The sequence below is a fragment of the Idiotropiscis lumnitzeri genome, chromosome 8, assembly GCF_059441095.1.
Source record: "Idiotropiscis lumnitzeri isolate Australia: NSW breed Sydney's pygmy pipehorse chromosome 8, RoL_Ilum_1.0, whole genome shotgun sequence".
NCBI classification, from domain to species: domain Eukaryota; kingdom Metazoa; phylum Chordata; class Actinopteri; order Syngnathiformes; family Syngnathidae; genus Idiotropiscis; species Idiotropiscis lumnitzeri.
In genome coordinates, this window is record NC_142398.1 from 5366857 (window position 1) to 5391004 (window position 24148).

A 24148-nucleotide genomic window follows, 5' to 3' on the forward strand; every position below is an offset into this window, starting at 1 on the left:
ATGTAAAATATAGTTTCAGTTAATTGGCATTTTTTTAAAGCACTCTCATTGGTATTTTATTTCATTAAGAAAAATGTTTTTCCAAGTTTTTTCATTAACTATAATAACCTTGTGCCACACACCAAGATTCTGCTCCACCACTGCTCTCCAAACAAATTCCGTTGTGGCAGAAATTTGTCATGATCAAACATGCGCTCACAAAATTTCAGAACATTCACAAATGGATAAATTGTGACGATATTTTGTGTGGCATTGTTGTGCATGCGCATCTCACCTTGTTGGGCGCGGGTCTCTGTCTCGGCCGGGTTCTTCTTGACGGTGAGGTCCAGCGGGCCGTCCTGGTCGGCCATGAGCAGCTTGCTGAGGACGGGGTTCTGTGCAGAGGCGGCGGCGGTCGCACACTCCTCGGCATCAGGCGGACTGAGGCAGGGCGACGGCGAGGAGCAGCAAGCGGATGAGGGTGGCGAGCCCGGCGCTGGCCCCAGGAGTGGCGGCGGCGGCGGCGAGCAGGGCGGCAGACTTTGGTCCTTCATGGCCCCGTTGGGCGGCAGCGGAGGCGGGGGGGCGTCCTGAGTGCTTTTTGAGGTATATTCGGCGGCAAACTGCCGGATCATTCGCTGCATGATCTCACGAGCCACTAAAGGAATGTGGGGGTCCGACAAACTTGGGAGGTCTGCGGGGGTGGAAAGAGCGAGAGGAAGAACTATTGATACGATATAATAGATGAATAAGTCGATTAATTGATTAATTGGAGAAAAAAGTTAATTTCCACGCCTTTATTCAAAATCAGGACTTGATCAAAGGAGTAGTGCAGAAAAGACACAAACAAATTGATGATAATTCCATTTCTGGTTTGGACTATAACAGCCATCGGAAAATGGGCAAAAATGTTGATTATAGTTGTCCAATTTAAAAGGAGTCATGTCTTATTTATTAAAAAAAAAAAGTCATTTTGGGGTCAAGGAGGATTTAGATTTATTTTAAAATTGACATCATTGCTGATAATCAAAATAATTATATATACATATATATAAATATAAATCATTTGACAGACAAAGAATCTGGGTTACATTAGTTTTTTTTTTGCAGTGAAAAAAAAGCTAAATGTCCTTATCACTAACACTGAGCTACCTCCCACGGGAATAATCCTAGTGTGATGCTGAATAATCCCAAAAATCACCCGAGAGATTTTGTAATCCTGGGCCTTGACACCACATTACCAATCACCATTTCTCTGTTTACACTCAACACATGTTTTGTTTACCACAATTCCTGATTTCCTGCGTTCCTTTTCAATTCCCTGTGGAAATCAGTCGCCAGTTTTACGTAGCGAGCAAAGGCCAGTCCATAAACAGCACATCCAACACCTTTTGCGTAGAAACCAGTCAAGGCAGGTTAATGCAGCATCGGTGTGCACGTTCACATAGCAACGCGGCATGGCTCAGTGGTAGGGTGGTTGACTCCCAAATGAAAGGTTCCCAGGCCATTGTGACCAAGTTGAAGTGTCCTTAGGCAAGATACTGAACCCCAAGTAGATAGATGAGGTAATATTGTGAAGCGCTTTGAGTAATTAAGGTAGTAAAGTCCCATACAAGTGACAGCCCATTTACCGTTTATCCATTGTGAAAGGGGCCACTGTTGGGAGGTTTCTGGTGTCAAAAATGTCTTTTATGGAGAGAGAGACTTGTGCATCAATTCTGGCATTTATCAATATGGGTCTTTTACATAAAACCCAGTATAGCAAAATGCCCTCTCTTATGTGAAAGTGGCTGCTGTGAGGCACTTTGTTTGTGTAAACTTCAGTAGCCTGTTTCACACAGAGATGCTGCACGAATGCCACACCGGAGGAATAATTGGAGAACTAGCTTTTATCAATCGGTCTCTTACACAGAACGCAGCAAAGTTAGAATTTTGCAGCAGATGACAGGGGCTACTGGGAGAAGCATTGCTTGTGCCAAATACATTCTTAACATAAAATAGGGCATGCATCATCTTGTCCTGTGTCTCTCCCCCCCCCAAAAAGGCTTACAGTAATTGTGGAATCTTTTTCCCACAAAGACTAGATGCAAAATTGGTGATGTCATAACTGAAAATCTCGCGTTTATACGCCTTTGCATTTCACACAGAACCCAGCATGTATCAGAAAAAGTGAAAGTTTGTCGTTAAATTTCACACCCATGTGCCAGGCATTGCCGGAAAAAAACCTTAGTAAACATGCACAGATGATGTCTAATCTACTGGTTGGTATTAAAATATATTAAAATAATAATCGCAGTGCTTTGTTTAATTACATTTATTTTAATCTGTCTATTTATTTGGAGGCTGGCGTGCAAACAGCACAGCAGGCTGCCATCCAGGGGGCTTCCAAATGAATAAATCCGCTTTGGCGCATTAAAAGCCACGTAACAAAACCGTCAACGTCCCATGATGACTCATCATCATCATTTAACTCGGAAATTTGGTGTTTCCAAAATGTTTATTGTTCAGAAGATCGAGGGGGAACAATGGGGAACACGGTATTAACTTGTGACTGGGATTGTCAAATTATCTTTTGTCATTTATTTTCCATAACGAGGAGGTCACTGTGGATGTTAATTGTCAACGAGGGCTTCCAGCTTTTTAACACGCACCTCATTAACCCTTTATGTCAATTTCGTTTCAGTGTTACTTTAATTCTGCCATTTATCAACAACAAAATGCAATCATGCGTTCGGCCCAAAAGTATTCTAGTATTCTAGTTTTATTTGGTTTTATTAACTAGCACGCGATTGCATTAAAAGAGTGCGTAGTTGGTTTCGGGAAAGTGGGTCAGCCCCCATGGCCCACTTCCTAACACTTTTACTTTGGTTTTACTTCAAATTAATTACGTCTACCTGCAGGCAAAGCGTTTAATCTGTGTAAAAAAAAAAAAAAAAGGGGGGCATCCCTCAGGGTTTTATCATTTGCCCCCTTTTATTTGACTTTCTTTTAAGATATCAGGTCACTCTTGTCAAAACAAAAAAAAAAACAGATGGATATACTTTAAGTGCATTTTGCTCACAAATGAATTTTGTCTTTTGTCATTAAAAACTGACCGCTGCTGAGCAACATTGTCTTAAGTATATTAGTTCTATCCACGTATACATCCTGCCTCATGGCATTATTATATGTATTTAAAAGTTAATTGCAAATGAGCATGATGTAAACATGAACCGTAAAAGCTGCCATTTTCAAGGCACGGCCAAGCTGTGTGAAACACAGATAAGCAGAGCTGCAGTAAATTTTTGTTGGCCGCACCAATTAACTCGAACTAAAAGCATTGCAAAGTTGTTGACGCAATTGGTATGGGAGGGTACTTTTTGTTTGGCACTGTAACGGCTGCATGTGACGCATACACACAGTGTAGTATATGAAGTGCTGCCTCAACCGATGAAAATGCTTTACTGTTACTGTACTAAAGCAAGCAACCATGTATTGCTCGCTTTTTTTCATACCTGCGAGTGGAAGCGGTTCACCTTTTCACAACGCCCTAGCTTGAGCGGACACAGTTTATTAAAAATCTTGTTAGAGAGAAGACGGCCCCCTAAAAACAGATTAATTTGAGCAAGCAAAGAAAGACCTGAGAATCTGTCTATTTATCTAAGTCTCCTTTTAAGTCTGTTTAAAGTCTGACATTTAAAAAAAAACATGACATACTATCTTAAAACGCTTATTACTTTCCATTTTGTCATTGTCAAATTATGACTGGCTTCTACGCAAAGAGTGTGTTTGAATGTGACTTGTGAAATCTTCAAACATATTCAGATTATTCGGTCATCCCCAAAATTGAAAATCTAAATTTGGAGTCACTGAAAAGTATTGAAAATCAAATATTAACCATCTCCATCCGGGAGCAGAAATTATTACATTCAGTGTGTGTGAGCGTGCGGTTATCTTAAGGGCATGTACACTCCTCAAATAAATTAATTTCCCAGAGGAAGGCAACAAATTCCCCAATTTGACGTGCTTGGATGCACTTCTGGAAAGACACTCATCCACGTATGACTGCGGGGGGAAACGAGTGTGTAGGTGTAGTGTGCACGTTATTTTGTACCTTTCCTGTGAAACACAGCATTGAGGAAGTCTTCCGCTTGTCTCTCCAGTCGGCTGAGGCAAGTCTGTTCCCGTTTGGCGTCGTCGCCCTCCGACAGCAGTTGGACCCCGGCGGCCGTTTCGTCGGCACTGTGATCCTGCAAGAAGAAGCATGACGATTTTAGTAACACACGATTTTAGCATTTTCAAATCACGATGTGTGCTTGCATTGCCCATCTGTCTGGGATAAATGCTGATTTGCACATTTGGATGAATTCCCTTCTAGTGGATTGTCAAAATAAGAGCCTGGGAGTTTGGCCCCAAAATGTCTCTTTTAAACCAAAAAGCTCGACTTTGTTCAATGCAGTATTTCTCAGTTATTTTCTGTCACGCACCCCCTACCAAGAAGAAAACAATTCGAGCCCCCAGCCACCAATTGTTTTACATTTTGTACTAATGTACATGCACCCCACTAATTGAGAAGCACAGGTTTAATGTCAGGCATGGGTTCTTGATAATTTTTGCAGATTCTCTTATGGTAGACATGTCCCCCCAATTTCGTGTTGATTAGTGAAAATGATGTCTGGGGATGATTGTTTATTCTTCTCACACTTTTCTGGTGTGCTATTAATAGGTCTTTGAAAATGAAATGGACAACTTCCTGTTGAATTTTGAGCAAGGCCATTTTAGAAATCCCATTTTTGTTGGTCTGTATCAGTGACTAAATTAGGATACCATTACTAGTGTCGTTTTACTTATTTGTGTGACCTGAGGGCAGACTATTATTCCTCCTGATATATATATTCAGTTATCAATGATTTATCATTATGTTTCTATATTGATTAATCAGGTTTTATTGACGTGAGTAGGGTCCACAATGAAAAGGCCTCACCAATTACGGTCATTTTGCCAATAAAAGCTTTAAATGGGATGACAAGAAGCATTGTCAGCATGTATGCGTGCGTGCGCCAATGCGTGTGTGTGTGTGTGTGTGTGGGTGTGTGTGCGTGCGTGGGCATGCAGGGGGGGGGGTGTGTGTGTGTGTGTGTGTGTGTGTGTGTGTTAAAGGTGAAAGACAAAGAGCAGATATAATTTAACTGCCTGGCTTTCAATTCGGCATTTGCCTTCCAGATGATGAATCAATAAATCTTGGCATGAAACGAAAAGCAAAAAGACCATATCGAACGCAAGAATGCAATGGTGATGGTATATTTGTCCATCTCTCGCAGCATTGCTGCCAGGCTTTTATTTTTTTACATTGATTTCCATCTTAAATTTACGATCAATTTGAAGGCTGTTTGATTAAAAAAAAAAAGAAAAAAAAAAAGAAGCTGTCACGGAAAAGCCAAGGCTTCTTAGAGGAACAGATGGGCAGGACAAAGGGAGGGGGTTGTTTTTAGTAGATTTTTAGGAGGCAGATGGCTAACCTGTGAGGTCAGAGCAAGGTCACGTCAGAGAAAAAGGGGCGCTCGATGAAACGGGATTTCCTTATTTCCATTGCATTGATCTTAAACGCCTCCCCCGTTCAAAGTAAAACAAATAACGCAAAGGCTAACGTGCTACATTATTTTGATGTTTCTCCAAAGTACTAATTCTAAACTGAAAGGACATAAAACATGTTTGCGCGATAGGAGATGCTAGAGAATGATAACCAATCTAAGTTTTGGGCTAAGATACACTGTAAAGTATATTAGGAAAGGCTGTGTCTTAAATATTATTGGAATAATTTTGTGGTTGTTCAACAAAGACTGTCATTACAATATTAATTAGGGGTGTCTCGATACAACATTTTCCACTTCCGATCCGAAACCGATATTGCGGCCTAGAATAATGTCTGACTCCGATATCATCCGATACAATGTGAGTTGGAATGACAACATGCTGTAATGAATTGTTAGAAGAGACATAGTCAAGTTATACTATTAAACCAAAAAACAATAGTCAGCAATGGTAGGTATGAGACTATGTGCAATTGACTATTAAATGGATACATAGCGACGGTTAATAGTTACCTGTTAACAATGCAGTTAGTAATGTAATCAAAGTGATGTAATATTAATGTAACTTGAATACATGTAATTACTTTTGGATTGCTCCAATACTAGATATGTTGAAAGAAATTGGAAAAAAACAAAAAACTAATCCACATGATGTTGATTTTTATATATTTCTCGAATGGGTGTATAATATGCATGGTTCTGGAATGCTGGAGGAAGCCTGAGCACCCCCAATTCAGGAGGACGGACGGACAGGCAGACCGACCGACAGACCGACAGACAGATAGGTAGATAGATAGATAAATAACTTCATCTGGAGAGGGAAAGTAGATTTAGTAGCTTCATAAAGTTTTTCAAACCTTTCAACAAGACCAGTTTGTAAATTTGCAAAAGGTAGAGGAGAGAGGTGGTTCACTTCACACACAACCCAGTCCGTGCGCGTGTGATTTTTTTTTTAAAACCACAAACTTGGTGACTCCCAGACTGTCTTCACTATCTCCTTGAAAGGAGTGGTTGTTTTGATCTTTGGGTCTTATTTAGATCATTATTACTCAGAGAGGAAGAAAAACAAAGAAATCCTGCTCTTTCAATAAATGTAACTGTTTAAATGTTTTAAGCGTGTGGGAGTGGTAAAAATAATAAAACAGTGTTGTATATGGTCTCTCAATATCAACACGAATGCTTTGCGGTCAGAATACTGATGATCCTGAGGGATCCAACACACCCACACCATGGACTGTTCAGCCTCCTGGCCTCTGGCAAAAGGTTCTGCAAAAGCTTTATCCTGCACGCCATCCCTCCATCAAGTCTATCCATCTGTCCCTCCATCCATCCATCCATGGAACATATACTTCGCAATATCGTTCCAAATAAAAGTACAAGACAACAACCTATTCACCTTTATTTAAAAAAAACTAAACAAAACAAATATAAAATGGCTGATGTCAGCAAAGGAGCTCTGCCTTACCTTAACTTTCTCAACTCGCAGGCAGCAGAAGAGACAGTTGTCATCAAATGACCAGTCGGACACTTCCTCAGGCTCGCAATCTGCAAAACAGACACTTTATTCAGAAGGGGATATTAGACAAGATGGCTGTCCAGGTATAAACCAAGTTTTTTTCATAACTGTGGGAAAGGCCGTCACGCAACAATTTTACAAGATAATGTGAGAGAAGCTAACGTGCATGCTAAGGACATGTTAGCTGCGAAGTGGATGTAGTGCAGGGCGACATGTCTTTTCTTTGAAACCAATAGGGTTATATTCAGGTCACAGCTAGCATATCGTTAGCATGCCTCTTCCACGCGGATATCTTGCAAAAACTGTCACATCAGTGCCTTTCATACAAAACCCAGCCAAGCGGTAAATTTAGAAATGTCAGACATTTTGTGCTAGCGGCGACATGCAGCAACTAAAATTGAGATAACAGCGCAAACATCGCGACCAATCAGATGAGTTGACAGCCCCAACCCCCCTGTATGAGGAAGGACGTCAACACGCTGTCCGGGAGTCATGTGACCCCACCCCCTCCAACTAATGGCTTTTACAAAAAGAATATTTCCGGTTTGACGCTGTAATTTTCACTCAAACATGATGTTAACATTTACCCAAAAACAAATCTACATTGACACTACCTACTTATTGTTGTATTGCACTGGAGAGGGGAGCTCTCTAATCTCATTGCACACTTGAGTACAATGACAATAAAGGGATTTCTGATTCTGATTCTTATTTATATACACTAAGTAGGTTTTATTTTTAACACAACATTAGTGTTTATTGTAATGCTTGTAAAATATAGTGTTCTTCATAGGATTTTGGTCTGTTTTATCTTGCCAAAGCAACAATAGTCTTCTTGGGGCCTTTTCTTTGTGGGCCCTCTAAATGATCAGCAGCACCAACCGCGCCGCTATTGATTACTCTAGACCCCATCATTTCAATGTAACTGCAGCAATCTCCTCATTTATACTTTTTGTCATCGCAAAAACAGCACCACAAAAGCGTTGGAACCTTTAGAATCAGCGACCACTGTACAAGTCAAGTCAGGACTACTCACCAGAAAATTTGACATTTTCCTGCCTCCAAATTAATTTGAATTTGGTCCAGTTGAACCTAATGCAAGAGTGCACGGACATAATGTTTTTTTTTCCTTTTGAAATATTGGCTAAAATAAATAAACTTCCGTTGTGTGACGACGCAAGGGTAGTGGCGGCATTCGCAGTCTGATCGAATGCCCCCGCTAACCCTGCGTCGTCACACGACAACGTAGACAACGTGAGTTGCTATTCTCAACATCCTCCAAAATTACCTTGAGATTTTTTATGTTCGTAACATTTTCTTTTTTTCCTTCGTTTTTTTCGCATCAGATCAGTCTTTTGGACATTTTGCTTGTTGCCCTTGTTTACACACAATTGCACGTTGTCTCGCAGACTAATAATCGCAAAGTGAGATGTAGCGTCATTAATTGGTTTGCCATAAATGGAGTGCACGTTGTGCGTGCGCATTTGTGAGAGGATGTGTCGGCAATGGGTTGCCTTTTGGTGAAATCTGAGCCCTGCGCTGCTGCGTAATTAGCGTATAGGCAGGGCCGTACCTGCCATGTAGGCAAAATTACAAATTCACATTTTGCTTTTTTTTCTCTTCTTTCTTTAATGGCTTCTGGAGACTTTTTTGTGAGTGTGGACCTCAGCAGACGCGGGGGGACATATACTGGGCTGGCCTGTGAATAGCAAAAATCTGCAACTAACTAACGGCCATTATATTAGCATTGAAAAAAAAAACGGTATTTTTTTAAATCCAAAAATTCATGAGTAAGTGGGGATAAGGATTTTTTTTCTAAATCTGGGAGTAGTAGAACCAGTATAGGCGCCAAAATGCAAATGTGCAGGAGTCCACTTCAAATCAGATTTCAAGTTCCAAAGTAAAACTAACTTTGGGGGCTGAATTGACACCCACCAAAAAAAATCATCGGGCGCAATTAACTAAATGTATATCATCAAACGCCATTCTTCACCCAAGTGCAGTGGTGAAAACCAAAATGTTTCAAAACGCTACAATTTACCATGACCTTTCTTTGCACACATTTCCATTATTGTTTTGATTAGTTGGTCTCTAAACTTTTTGTGTGTAATATTGTCCTTCTCCCTTTTTAACATGTTTACACTCAGAGAAGTAATAGCACGCTCATCCATGATGAGACGCGCATTTCGTCCTTTGAGCATCATGGAATCCTTTAAAAATAACAATGCTACAATGTGGAGCTAAAAACATTCATCCAGAAGCTCTCTTTTGCGCAGGCATCCATCAATCCATCAACAATTGTTATTAAGTAGTTAGCCAAGGTCTTATTTTCTTGCTTCTCCATTTTTTTCACGAGTTTATGCTAAGAAAAGTCAAAGCGCACTCGCCCAGGACAAGATGCATGTTTTGACCTCGGCAATTGTGGAATCTGATCAAAAATAAAAATGATATTATGCGCTGTTTAAATCATTAGCCATGCGCTTTCTTTGTACAGACCACGGATATAATAATGTTTTCATTTCAAGTTAGTTTTTATCTCATTCTTACTTCTTTTTCAGAAATTCAGTCAATTTTTAGTGGGGCGGTTGTTAGTTTTTATTACAGTGGACACAAGCATATTCACGGTTTGGTATGATGTGTGGATTCTTATATTTGTGTATATTTATTCATTTATTTATTGGGAGTCAACCCTTTTCTTTATGGAAAACGCTTCCTCGCATTTTAGCAAAACCTTTTCAAGATTTTTTTTAGTTTAAAAAAATAAATAAATAAATAATATAAAACTGTTCAACGGAATACAGTATAGCCCACTGTCGTTGTAATTATTTGGAAAATGCTTTGTTTCAGTTTAGAACTCTAATCTTAACCTTTCCATTCAATTCCCAATTGAATGTTCACCCGAAATTCTTGCATACAGTCGTACAGTATTAGCAAAATCAATACATTTAAAATAAAACACGAAGGTTCACGTATGAAAATGAAAAAGGAGATTTTTGCTTTTGCTTGTTATATTTAATTTTAGAAACATAAAATGTGGTTGCAGTGAGCAATTAATTGATTAAAAACACTTATTTATTTTGAATATTTTGTCAAATTTAGATTTCGTTATTTCATTTGTTTTCATTAATCCCAATAATGTTGGTATGGACAAACATTATTGTTTTATTTAAAAAAGGTGGTACCCAAAGGCCTTGTGTGTGTGTGTGTGTGCATGCCTTGCTCCCTTTATAAATGTCTTTGTTAAGAAAAGTAATAGCACACTCATTCCTAACATGAAGCATGTTTTGTCCTTTGATTCTGGAGAATACGGTCAGGAATAACGACGCAATAGATTTCTTTGCACAAACTGTCTTTAACACTTTAAGCTGTTCCTTTTTGAGGACATTTTGACTAGTCCAGACAAAACAAATGCCATAGTGAGCTCCGTGTCTATCTGAGTGTGTTACCTTGGAAAAGCGTGTTATCTTTGACTACTCCCGGCCCAAACAAGCCTTCCAGGATGCTTTCAAAGCCTGTGAAGAAGAAGAGAAGTCGCGTTAGTGTCCACACATCCATCATGTGACCACAGCTAAAAACACATTCTCCACAGAAACGCTTTTTTGTATGCGATTATACACATTATACGTAGGTGTGTGTGTGTGTCAGAAGTCTTTGTGTGGTTTAAGGAAACTGACGATAATGATAAAACACAAAACACAGACTGCATCATTGTGTCAATGCAGACTGACGCACACTCATTTGTGACAATTACTAGACCTGCAAATCCACGAGCACACACACACACACACACGCGCACCCCCCACCCCCACACCCCCACACACGCACACACCGGCCGAGGTTTTGCAGGCACATACACTTGCCAAAATATCCATAAAGACAAGCTTATTATAAGTCATGCACACGCACGCACATACACATTCACAGTCTTTCTTCTCTTTAGCACCGACACACTAGTGCACTAATGTCACTCACTTTTTATTAACTGTAAACATCTTGCTGTTGCTGTTGCCTAGCGACCGCATACGGTCCGACATAAATACATGAGACTGCACCACCCCCCCACTCACCGCCCCGCCCCCAAAAAAACCATACCTACACCCCACGCCGACAACCGCCTCCCCTCCCCCGCCGCCTCAACTGCCACCATATAGAAATGAAAGTGGAGGCAAACAAAGACGCGTGTGTTGAAATGCAAAAAGGTTAATAAGGCATGCGCAGACACACAGTTTGTTTCTTGTGAATAAACAAATTCCCTCCAGGATGCTAACAAACACTTTTTGCAAATGCGTCAAATTGGGATTTTCTGACTTTTGTTTCCCAACCAGACGTATACATTCTGACACAAAATCTATCTGTACAGTCGCGTTCCAAATGGCACCATATCTTTCCAAATAATGTCCAATCAGCCTGGGTTGTTTCCGTCGACAATGATGATGATGAAATTATTTAATTGGCGTCCAAACAGTGAGGGACTAAATGTGGCTCATTGATGACAAAATCATGACAAGATGATGCGCAATGTGAAAATGAAAAATAAGACACAAAGTTGAATAGCACACATTCTTTACTTTCTAACTCCAGCATCTCTCCTGTTCACACACCGCGAACAAAATGATGCATTGAAGAAATATCAGCACTTGCTTGAGGCATTCACATTCATGCAACCACTCAACAACAACACAAAACAATTAAACACACTTCAATCAGTTTGTTGCAATACAGTGTCAGGTACATATGACGTTACTCAACAATAGGCCTAACACCCGCCGCAAATGAGCTGCTAGTGAGCTTAAGGCTAAAGTTAGCCTTGTGCTAACATCAATTCATGAGCTTATATGTGTTAACTACTGTTATGTTGTGAACAGTCAGGGATTTCTGGTTGGGTAGAGTCTAAAACTACAATACAGTACAATGCATCCAATCAAACATCAATCAATTTTATTTATAAAACTGCAACTCAAAGTGCTGTGGAATAAAAACATGCAAAAAATGCGACATAAAAAAGAAGACCCACTCACTCCCCTTAACAAACACACTGACATATATCACACACACACACACGCACATACGCAGACACGCACAAAACACATGTACACGTAATCTGATAACTGTTAAAAAAGACATGGCAATGCACATAGAATCCATATGAGGAAAGTCACAGAGACCCCTGGCCCAGATTGACCGGGTAGACCCGATCATGGTGCAGATGCCTCTGATCCACTGGACCTAAGGAGCCCCAGGAGGACATGCCCCCCGTGAAAAGGCCAGCCACACCTCCCAGCGCAGAGGCCTCCATGAGGAAACGCTGGATCTTAAAAAAACGCTAATAGACAAAACAATGCAACAAGCACTAAAATACAGTAAGATTAGATAATAAATAAAGAAATGAAATAGCCCCATGCCCTATGGTAAAAGAGCCTAAAGAAAATCATTTAAAAGCCAAAAAGGTATGTGGTGAGCCTCCTTTTTAAAGACAATCAAAATAATTTCTGCGGACATGATGTTCTCTGGAAGGCTATTCCAGAGCTGTGGAACAGAATGACGAAATGCAGCCATGTGTTTTGGTTCTCACTCTAGATATAATTAAAAGGCCGGTGCCAGAGGACCTCAAGATCCATGAGGGTTGAAATCATAATAAAAGCAGGTCTGATATATACAAGACTGTTCAGACAATTAAAAACGAATAAAAGCATGTTAAAACCAATCCTGAAACATGCGGGGTGCCAATGCAGTGATTTTAAAACTGGTGTAAAGTGTTTCTGCCCTCTGGTCCTCATCAGCACCGGTGCGGATGAATTCTGGAGTAATTGTAAGCTGGTAACACTCCTTTTGGCAGGGCATTACAATAATCTAAACGACAGGAAACGAAAGTGTGCATCAGCATCTACGAGTTAGCCTGAGAGAGAAACAGGTGGACTCTGGTTCTTCACACATTATGAGGGTTTAAAATCTTGTAGTTTTGGTAAAAAAATAATTCTTTCTGACCTTCAGGGCCGATAACTAAAACATCAGTTATGTCCTGATTGAGCTGTAGGAAATTCTCTGCCATACATGATTTAATATCTAAAACACTATTTAAAAGGTTATCAATGGGCCCTAGAGACATTTCTGTGCGTCCTCAGCGTAGCTGTGGAAGCTGATGCCCTGTCTGCATATGACGCCCTTAAGGGGAAGCATATAAGATTAAAAAGTATTGGACCTAAAATTAAACCTTGGGGAACCCCATATTTAATTTCAGGAGTTTTAGAAGAACAGGTATCCATTCTTACAAAGAAACATCTGTCCGTGAGATAGATGTAAAAACTGTTAAAAGCATTACCAGAGATGCCTACCAGGTTTTTAAGTCTACTGAATAAAATGTGCTGATCGACTATATCAAGAGCAGTGCTTACAGCTTGTAGCACCAAGTGTGTGAGATTTTTCACGTATACAGAGGACCTGATATAATTTAATTTCATTAAACGAGCTGTCTATATTTAATTTTAGAAAAAACATTTTTCTAAAATTTTACTTAAAACGGTAAGATGGATACCGGTCTGTAGGGGAGCTCTCTAATCCCGTTGCACTCTTGAGTACAATGACAATAAAGGGATTTCTAATTCTAAAAAAAAAAAAAAAAAAAATGAAAGGCAGCGCACCTGCCTCAGGTCTGCGGACCAAATGCTGCTGGAGGTGCCGAGGACTAAGCGCAGCCTCAGGGGGAATCGCGCCTTTTCTGTTGCCGGCCCTTCCCTATGGAATGATCTCCCATTAAATGTTAGGCAAGCCCCCTCTCTGTCCACTTTTAAGCCACATTTTTATTCTTTAGCTTTTCACTCAACATGAGACTGTCACTGTTCTGCTGTTCTTCAGGTATCTATTGTATATGTGTTTATGTGTTTTCATTTGTGTTCTAATTTCCCGCTAATTTATATCACACCATATGGTAAGCGCTTTGTAACAGCTCCAGCTGGTGAGAAATGAGCTATTGAATAAAGTTGTATTGTATATTGTTTATACATAGGGTGGCACGGTGGCCGGACTGGTTAGCACCCCGCCACCCTTTTCATTCCAAGATGGCGGCGCGCATGGACGCAGCGGCTAACAGCTCCCCCTCACAGTGCTCCTTTTTACTTTTTATTAGTGTTTGCTTGCTCTTATTGGCATCAACTGAGGCACAACATCGATATCCCCGCCAAGACATCGTGAACATTGGATATCGATGCGAAATAACCATCACAGAGGAATTTTGCTATGATCGCAAAATCCCGAACGAACTGGCGAGGCTGCCCGGCTCACCATGGCTGGTCATCGGGGCCGGGAGGCGGCGCAGGCGACGCAGAGAGAGGAAGCAGAAGCGAGGCTGCAGGTCCGGTGTCTTGCAACGGCTGCGACGGCAGCCCCATAGGCAACCACTACCGAGTCTGCACCTCACCAACGCCAGATCCGTGGTCCACAAAATCGACGACCTGGGATTACAAATCCTGGGAAACCGCTATGTGCGCGATAGCAGTGTGATCGTCGTCACGGAAACCTGGCTGCACGCAGACGTCCCCGACGCTAGCATCCAGCTGGCCGGGCGCTCGCTACATCGCGCGGATCGGACGAGGGACACCGGTAAGAGGAGGGGCGGGGGGCTCTGTGTTTACGTGCATGAGAACTGGTGCGGCGATAGCACGATCGTCGAGAAGCACTCTTCCCCCGACATCGAGTTCATGTCCGTTAAATGCCGGCCTTATTTTCTCCCGAGGGAGCTAACGGTAGTGATTGTCACAGCTGTTTACATCCCTCCCGACGCTAGCACTAGCACGGCGCTCTCGCTACTCGCGTGCGTCATCAATAAACATCAGCGGGCCCACCCTGATGGCGTTCACGTAGTAGCGGGAGACTTTAATAAGGCCAATTTAAAGACTGTACTCCCAGAGTTTCACCAGCATGTCAAGTGCCCAACGAGGGGAGACAACACTCTCGACCATGTGTACTCGAACATCAAGCACGCATACAGAGCCCTCCCACTCGCCCCTCTCGGCCAGTCAGACCACCTGTCCTTGCAGCTCGCACCTGCGTACACCCCTCTCAGGCGCAGATTCAGGCCTACCACAAAGACTGTGAAAACCTGGCGTGACGACGCCATGAGTGAATTACAGGACTGCTTTCATGACACAAACTGGGACCTCTTTGATCATCAGGACCTTGATGTCTACACGCATTGTGTACTGGACTACATCAAGTTCTGCATGGAAACTGTGTCCCAACATAAGACTATACGGACCTTTCCAAATGCGAAGCCCTGGATGACCAGCAGGGTTCGCTCTCTCCTCAAGGCCCGTGACGCTGCCTTCAGGTCAGGCGACAAAGCCCAGTACAGGGTGGCTCGTGCTGACCTGAGCAAAGGCATCAAGCTAGCCAAGGCAACCTACAAGGGGAGGCTGGAGGCCCACCTTGCCAGTAACAGGCCACGGGAGGTGTGGCAGGGTCTACGGAGCATCACCAACTTCCGTGGCAGCAGCACGACCTCTGTAGACCCGAGTGCATCGCTGGCAGAGGAGCTTAACTGCTTCTTCGCTCGCTTTGACTCGCCCCAACCGTCACACCCCCGCACTTCAAGCTCCAACTCCCCCCCACTCATCGTAGAGGAATACGATGTGAGGCGCGCGCTCCTGGCGGTCAACCCCAGGAAAGCTACTGGACCCGACGGAATACCAGGCAAGGTCCTCAGAGCATGTGCCCACCAACTGTCACATGTTTTCTGCAGGATCTTCAACCGCTCCCTGGCTCAGGCAGTCATCCCCTCCTGCTTGAAAACTTCCACCATTATTCCTGTCCCCAAAAAGTCACCAGCCGTCCACCTGAATGACTACCGTCCTGTTGCTCTCACACCAGTCATTATGAAGTGCTTCGAGAGGCTGGTTCTCCAGCACATCAGGGACTGCCTTCCTCCCACTCTGGACCCCTACCAGTTTGCATACCGGGCTAACAGATCCACTGAGGACGCCATCGACACTGCTCTGCATGTTGTGCTGGGCCACCTGGAACGACAGCAGAGCTATGCAAGGATGCTCTTTGTGGACTACAGCTCGGCATTCAACACGATCATCCCAGACATCCTCGTCGCCAAACTGGACACTCTCGGCCTCCCTGCCCTCACACGCATCTGGATTAAGGACTTTCTGACCAACAGACCCCAGACTGTGTTGCTCGGCCCCTACACGTCCTCCACCCTCATGCTGAGCACCGGTTCCCCCCAAGGATGCGTGCTGAGCCCTCTCCTGTGAGGAGGAAATCACAAGGCATGTATACGGCACCCAAATCCACAAAAATACAAACGAAGTATGGAAGCATGTAAACACACATCCACACAGTTATTTCAAGTATGTTAGGAGAGGAAGATGATGGGACTCTGCTATTTTTCTTACTTTGAGGATGCGGTGCGGAGCAGGGGGAAACACAACAATTTGCCAAATGAACTGGCCAAACTAATGAAAAATGATATAAATCATTATTGTAACTAATTAACAAAGACGAAGCTTCATCCTGATACTATACTGTTAGCGTCCTTCTTTGTTTTTAAACACTTCCATTTTTCTCAAACAATGTTGATGTCTTTGAAATGCAAATGAAAAAATACACTTTTACCAACTATTATGTGAAAAAAGACTACTGTAATTGATAAAAAAACAAACAACTTATTGTAACAACCCAACTAATTGATGAACAAATTATTGTGACCAAGGAACTACTAAACTCACTGTTGTAACTATTGTAACTAAAAAAGTAATGAATCAACTGATTCTTGTAATTAACAAATTGTATATTGTTACTAATTAACTATGTATGGATTAAATGTAAAGGGAGTACTAATAAACTAACCAACCTTTGTAACAAATTAATAAATTGACTAAAACAAAATCACAATTTTAATTTGTGTGGTAATGCGCAAACTAACTTTTGAAACCAATAAACAATCTAACTGTTCTAGCCAATAAACAAACTAACGAACTACGGGAACTACTGATGGATCAAAGTAAAAAGCGAAACTGATTATTCCAAATAACTTCATTATTGAAGTTATTTCTCTATGTGGAATGGATTGAAATAATAAGAAGAGAGAGCGAGAGTGGACCCTCTCAAGACTTGCGAGTGAGGAAGCTTGTGAGTAGACGGGAAGCGCCTATGTCCGAAGAGTATGGAATGTTGATGTTTCTTGTGACTAGCGCACGGCAGCTAAATATAGCGCAGCACGAGCATTCATAATTCAGCATGACCAAAGCCTCGTTCTCGGCCAATCAATAGCTCATTAGGGCCAAAGAGCAGGCGGGGGGGTGGGACTTGGGTCACAACCGCACTTGACATCCATTCAGCTTCATTTATTATTTACATGCCTCATTTAGCTGTTAGCATTAGCATCGGTTCCAAGACACTAGGCTGTGATGGGGAAAAACAAGCTACAACATTGCTGGCCGCGAGACAGTTTCTGGCAAAATCCGTTACAAAGGAAGTTTTAACGATTGCTGAACTCTGCCTTGTGTCACGTAAACTATTTGTAGTCTTAGTGCATATTAATGACCTGTTTAGCTGTGTTCAAATTGCCACGGATAATAATAATTTTGCCCTTCAAACTCCATCGAGCAACAAGTCTTGACATAATATTTTCAAAAAAAAATTTGACCCAAATGACACAGATGTTTAGTACGTGTAACTTATAGTGAGCTTTGTGGCACACACGATTTTGGCCCACAAACTCTGCTGTGCAGTAAATCTTAACTAACAAGATCTGAGTAGTATTAAAAAACCCAAAAATATTTCATATAACTTTGCCCCACGAACTCTACATACATATTTGCGACAAGTGTCACACAGACTATTTGTCGTCTGTGTGTACTAGTGTGAGGCGGCTTTCTGCTCTGCGAGAACGAGTAACCCTAACCTGCCAAGGAAACTGACATTTATTTTAAGTTGGGCTTGGGGGTGTGTACGATTTTTCCCAACACAATCTGTGTAGCAACAGGTAATTTTAATAGAATCTTGTTCCTTACCCCAATTGGGGGGCAGGTGTCACACAGATGTTTATTGTGTTCTAACTTCCTGTGGACTTTGGGCCTTGCGCATTTATGCCTTGCAAACTCGGCCTTGCAACAACTCTCACGACTGCCGCAAACCAAGGCTGAACACAACTGAACTGGGCAATCCTGTTGAGAAATGCGCTACATGACTAAAGTTGTGTTGTGTTGTCATCGCTTCTCAACACGTTCATTTTTTTTATTGTCTGCTTGGTTTAGTATGTCTTAATTCCTGTGCCTTCTCTTTCTCCGTTGTCTGCTGAGTGGGCAGAGGAGCCGTTGGCCCTGAGGTGCCAAGAAAACTGACACTGGTTAGTTAGGTTTGTGGACGAACATAATTTAGGTTCACAATCTCTACCTAACAATACTGATTTTAGTTGTAAACAAATCACTTTTTACACGATAACTCCAATTTGCTGAGGAAATGGTGATACAATTAAGTGCCGGTAAAATGTTGGTAATGGCATGAAATTTTTGCTTTTGTCACTTTTGTGGATAAAAAGTGGAATATTTTCGTATTGAAATCCATAAATACATTTGACCCTTTGAATGACTCGGAATCCATTCAGAAATGGCGCCATTATTACGTGAGGTTGCCTTGACATGCTAGCCCCACTAACCCTCAGCTGCTTTTATTTAACCAATGACAGAGTGACCTTTGTGCCCGATTAAAACCGCAACATGGAAAAACATGTTGTGCGACAATGAAGGACATGCTGTCAAAATTCGTAATGACACGGAATCGTCACATGACGCGACAGCTGACATGCTGTTCCTATACACACATGCACTTCCATAGCTGCTTTAAGTGGAAATAACAAGCAGAAAAATGTGTACAAGTCTTCTTATAGTTTTGAATGCCTGTCATTTTGACACGGCATTGCCCGTAACGCGTACATAACACCAAGACACAATATTTGTGATTGACTGAAACATTTTGTACTTTCTAGACGAGTCATACATTTGAAGCCATTTTGGATCTTCAAAATAGAATTCAACAAAACGGTGACATCTGTGCTGAAAAAAAAAATGCAGAATGCTTAATGTTATGCTACTATTGTTCAGCCATAAAAAAAAAGTCATACATGCTAACGTCAAAGTTGCTATTAATGTTGATTATTAAAACGATTAACGCTTTCTTTGCCCAAACGCTTAAGAGGTGTGAAATATCAGACTTTTTGAACTATAACCTCAATGCCATCATGACATTGCAGCAACTCACGTGAATTAGGCAAGATACGTCACATACGGTAAAAGGGCTTCCATTTGTCGTCTGTGTGGTTCACTACCTTTAATAACATCTTGTGGGCTTTGGGGCACACCTGATTTTGCAGTGAACTTTGTCTCCATGTGTCTGTGTGCTGCTGTTTATTTGCGTGCGTCCGAGAGTGTGTACTTGAGTACGTGTGAGTGTTTTGCATTTGCGTGTGCAAGTGTGCGCGTGCGTGTGTGCGTGAGTGTATACACAAATATAAAATGATAAATGAATAAAACCCGTGCGTACACGGTGGACCAAAGGTGCGGCAACACACGCACGCATACTCACGCACACGCACTAAGACACGCACACGCGCGGCCCCTAAACGCGGCGTGTCGATCCAATCTGACGCTTCTCAGCGAACCAAATCCCTAATCTCATCTCATCTTTTTCTCTCAAGAAAAAAGCAGGATGAGCTCAAAGGAGGCAGACACGGACACATAGGCACACCAAAACACATACTCTCAATTCCAATCAAAGACTCACTGGATTGCCGGAGTTTGCGATCAATTGTGCAAATCAACACAGTAATTCATGGCCACGCCTTCACACAGAAACACAAACACACACTGTAGAATTCCTCATGGTGTTGTGTTACATTGCGTTAACACAGCAACACAACAGAAAATAAAGTATTAAACGAAGAATCACCAACAAAATGATGCTAAATGTATGGATAAAACAATGCGATATAATGTTACGCTACTGTAATTCAAAAACAAATTAATGCTAGATGAGAGCATCACACTACTGTCATTAGGCAACCGAATAATGTTAAACGATAACTCTACACTGGTGTTTTAAATGCTAATATCACATTACAGTTGACAAGCAGCAAAAGAGCGCTTGATGCTAACATCACACTATTGATGTTCAGAAAAATAATGTTAAATATTGTTGTTCATTAACAGAATATTGTTAAATAAATTTGACGGTACTGGTGTAAAGGCTAATGTCACCCTACAAAAATATAGTGCTAAATGTTAACATCACATGTTTGTTTTCATGCAACAAAAAAAGGTGCTGAATGTTTACATCAGATTAATATTTTCAGCTAAACTGCCATTTGACTACAAAATAGTAGAAGCTGACATGACAGTACTCCAACAACAAAATAGTACCCATGTCACACATCTGTCGATCAGTTTCAAAGGAGTGTTCAAACTTCACACGGAAAAGCGCTAAATGCCAATGTCATGACACTGCAACAATATAGCACTGAACTAATGTCATTCTACTTTTGTAAGTTGATGTCATGCTACTGTAGTTCATCAACAAAATAGGGGTGTGCCTCGTAAAAGACAGAAAAACAACAGTGCGCGCACGCACGCACACAAATATTAACACAAAGACACACAATCACAAACACGCGCGCTCACGCGCACAGACGCGCACACAGCTGTTGGTCATTTGAGCGAAATTATCGTGTTAATGAGACAATTAAGCAATGAGGACCAGGAAGGAGGCCGCTCAACGCTAACCGTCACTAAACCTCCCAAAGTGGCGCGACATTGTGCGCGTGAACGTGCTAACGAGAAGCTAATTGATAGTAATTAGCAAGGAGCTCGGTGTAGTGGGAGCTTAAGTGGGTGTCTTTAAAACGTGCATTCTTTCATCCTGCGCCAATTAATTTAGGAAAAAGATTAACTGATGGCTAATTTTCACTCATGATTATTTAAAGTAAGTCCCAATGCTAACTTGGCAGCTTTCCAGTCATATTACACTGTTGATTACATGCTAACAAGGCAGCGAATTGCGCTAAAATCGGGCTACCGTTGAGCTGAATGCTAATGTCACAATTGTCATCGAGTAATACTAAAATACTAATAGTGACTAATGTCATGATACAGGGCATGCTAACATTACACACCCGTTGTTCAGCTACAAAATGATGTAAACGCTAGCATCACATTACTGGTGTCTAACATCACAATATAGCTAAATGCTAAATAGTGGTCATTGGTAACGTCACATTGAATGTTGTTAAACAACTGTAATTCAGCAATGAAATACAGCTAAATGCTAACTAATGCTCATTTCAACCTAAATGCTAATGTCATGCTATTGTCATTCAGCAACCAAGTAGATCCAAATGCTACATACTAGTGACAACTTCCTTCAAGTTGGATGACAAAGAGGACAACGGGAGTCAAATGGCGTTGGCGTGGTCTTCCGAGGGGCGCCAAGGTCGCACACAAAAAAGAAGAAGAAAAGGCAGCACCACACGGTGGAGGCGGTCGTAGATGCGGTGGCTGCGAGACTCATTGAGTCTCAAACAAAAGGTGAACGACCGAGCGAGGCGCCCAGAGAGCAAGGTAACATATTTTGTATACTTTTTCTTTCAACGACCTTTTTTAAATTCCTTTCAGGTGGCGGAACAAATTATTCCTGTGAAGAGACGCCAAATGAAAAACACGAAAACATTTCTATACGGGAAGCTAAAGCGGCGACCTTGCCTTTTCACTTTCACGACACATACTTTTACCGAGGTGAGCAGCAGGTTGACGTGCTTCTCGCAATCAAACATTCTCAGAGAAGAAGGCAGTCACATTTCTTTTACTAATTTGCAGAAAAAAAATTAAGTAAATGAAAATATTTTTGCATCATTTTATAATGTTAAATTGTTAACTTTGTTGACGGGGTTCTAATGAAATTATTTTTAAAAACATGTCTTGCCTAATTTTTTAAAAAAAAACAACCTTTTTTGTTATAGAAAATAAAAAAAAAATCGATATTTTGAAAAAGAATCCATGTTGATTAAGTCTTTTTCTCAACTGAATAAATGTACTCATTTGGAAGCAGTGTAGAAGAGAGGTAGAGAGATGATTTTAATATCATATATTAATTCCGAGATATGGCCCACCAGCACACAGTACAGTGTATAGCTGCTGCCACAACAAGATTTGTCTTTAATATTGCCTTAAGTAGCTCCTGTAATTTCATGATTTTTTTTTTTTTTTGGGGGGGGGGTTGTTTTTCAGTATTTGTTTTGTGTTTTTAAATACAAATACATACAAACTTTCAAAATTTGAGAAAAAAAATCCTTGTTAATTCTTGTTAGAACATATTTTTTCCATAAAAGAAAACCAGCAGAATTGGTATTACACCATGCCAACAGAGTGGCACTCTATCAGAAACTACTGGATGTTTTGTCCTAAAACCGTTTAAAGACCCTGTCAAGTAATTTTCATTATTTTTTTCTAAATACCTCAAATATGGTGTGTTAGAAATGTAAAAAAAAACTGAGAAAAATTAAGCACTGAATAATTGAGATATAGCGATAAACTCCTTTTCACAATCTGGGTTGTCCGGATTTTTGGGGGCGGGGCCCTAAGCAATGTCAGCCGTGGCTATCCTGCACAATTGCGAGTTACTTTTGTGTCCCATTTCTATCACTACAGCATGCAGTTAGCCTTCAAGCTATGCCTAGAAACCTCCAAAAAGCATCTTCGCTGAATGTTGCGGCGCACGCAGCAAGCCAATTGCAAAGTGGAGGGCTCCATTGCGAATTGGCTTCCTATGAGCTTGTAATTGGTGGACCAGCATTGGGTCCGTCCAATACGCCATCGCCTTGTTCCATTTGCCACGCTTACATCCACATAAAAGTAATATTTAAGGGAAAGTTAATTCTTTATTATGTTCACTAGCCCTCGAGCTAAATAGCAACTAACAAGCTAATGAGCTAACAGCGGTTGAATAAGTCAGCGCCTGCTCTGTGTTGCTGTGTGTGGGTCTCTACATAACAGAGACACATAAAGGAAGCTAACTGTTTATTACATTTGTTAGCCTGCGAGCTAATGAGCTAGCCAATGTTGTTGTGAGTAGGTCGCAACGTAACAGAGACACCTAAATGAAAGTTAACCCTTTATGACATTCGGTTGTCTGTGACCAAACGAAATAGCGAGCTAACTAGCTACCATTCTTGCAAAAATGCAGCAGGGTTATACCAATATAGCACAGCCTTTCAAAGTGTTGTTCTGTGTGGGTCACCACATAATAGAGATATTTAACTCTACTTTTTCATGATTTTAGAGTCCAATTTTTTTTTTTAGCTTGTTGATTTTTTTGATTCATTCAAATTTGTCAAGCTTGAAATGAATTTTCCTTCATTCTCTCAGACAGAGTGCAGGAACATTAAAAATGCAAATATCAACGGCATCTGATTCGCTGGAAAAGGTTTAAATGGCTTAAGCATCAAAATAATGGCATGCCCTGTATGCTGCCATGTCTGACATTTTTGACGGATTTACGTAATCACTGTGACGTGTTATAATGCGCTACTGTTCATTTTGGACTTGTATCCTGGTCTATTGTGCTATGAAAATGCTGTATGGCTTTGTCAAGTACTGTCGTAATTTAGATGAAAATAACTATAATATAAGTGCACATGAATATAAATGTCATAATGATGGTCTGAAAATATTAGAACGAAACTTGCAATATTTTGTATCATATTAACTGAGATGATTTTTTGCTCGATAATAAGTATTGCCTCATCTAAACGCATATTCACGCTTGCAATGTTAATATTATATAAACCGTAGTCGAGCTAATGAAAATTCACATCGATGTCGGGGATGATTAAAACTCTTCAAACAACCGCTACTTCAACACACATGGAGCAGCAAAATACAGAGCATAGAACAATACTCAATGAAGATTGAATAAACTTCATTTTCTCTCTTATTTATATTTGAAGCCGTTGGTTCATTTAACACAGACGGAATCTGTCTGTGATAAAAGAACCAACTCAATGATATCTCTGCACTGTTTTCAACAATGACCA

At 41.1% G+C, this 24148-nt stretch overlaps 1 protein-coding gene across 1 annotated transcript in view; it reads right to left on the reverse strand.

Annotated features, from left to right (window-relative positions):
- lcor (ligand dependent nuclear receptor corepressor) overlaps positions 1 to 24148 on the reverse strand; it is a 70659-nt gene that overhangs the window by 17465 nt on the left and 29046 nt on the right. The window contains exons 2-5 of the mRNA XM_088303276.1: positions 10512 to 10577; positions 7015 to 7094; positions 4073 to 4208; positions 275 to 673 (exon numbers count right to left, since the gene is read on the reverse strand). Coding sequence (XP_088159402.1) covers positions 275 to 673; positions 4073 to 4208; positions 7015 to 7094; positions 10512 to 10577 — 681 coding nt within the window. The remainder of the gene's footprint in view (positions 1 to 274; positions 674 to 4072; positions 4209 to 7014; positions 7095 to 10511; positions 10578 to 24148) is intronic.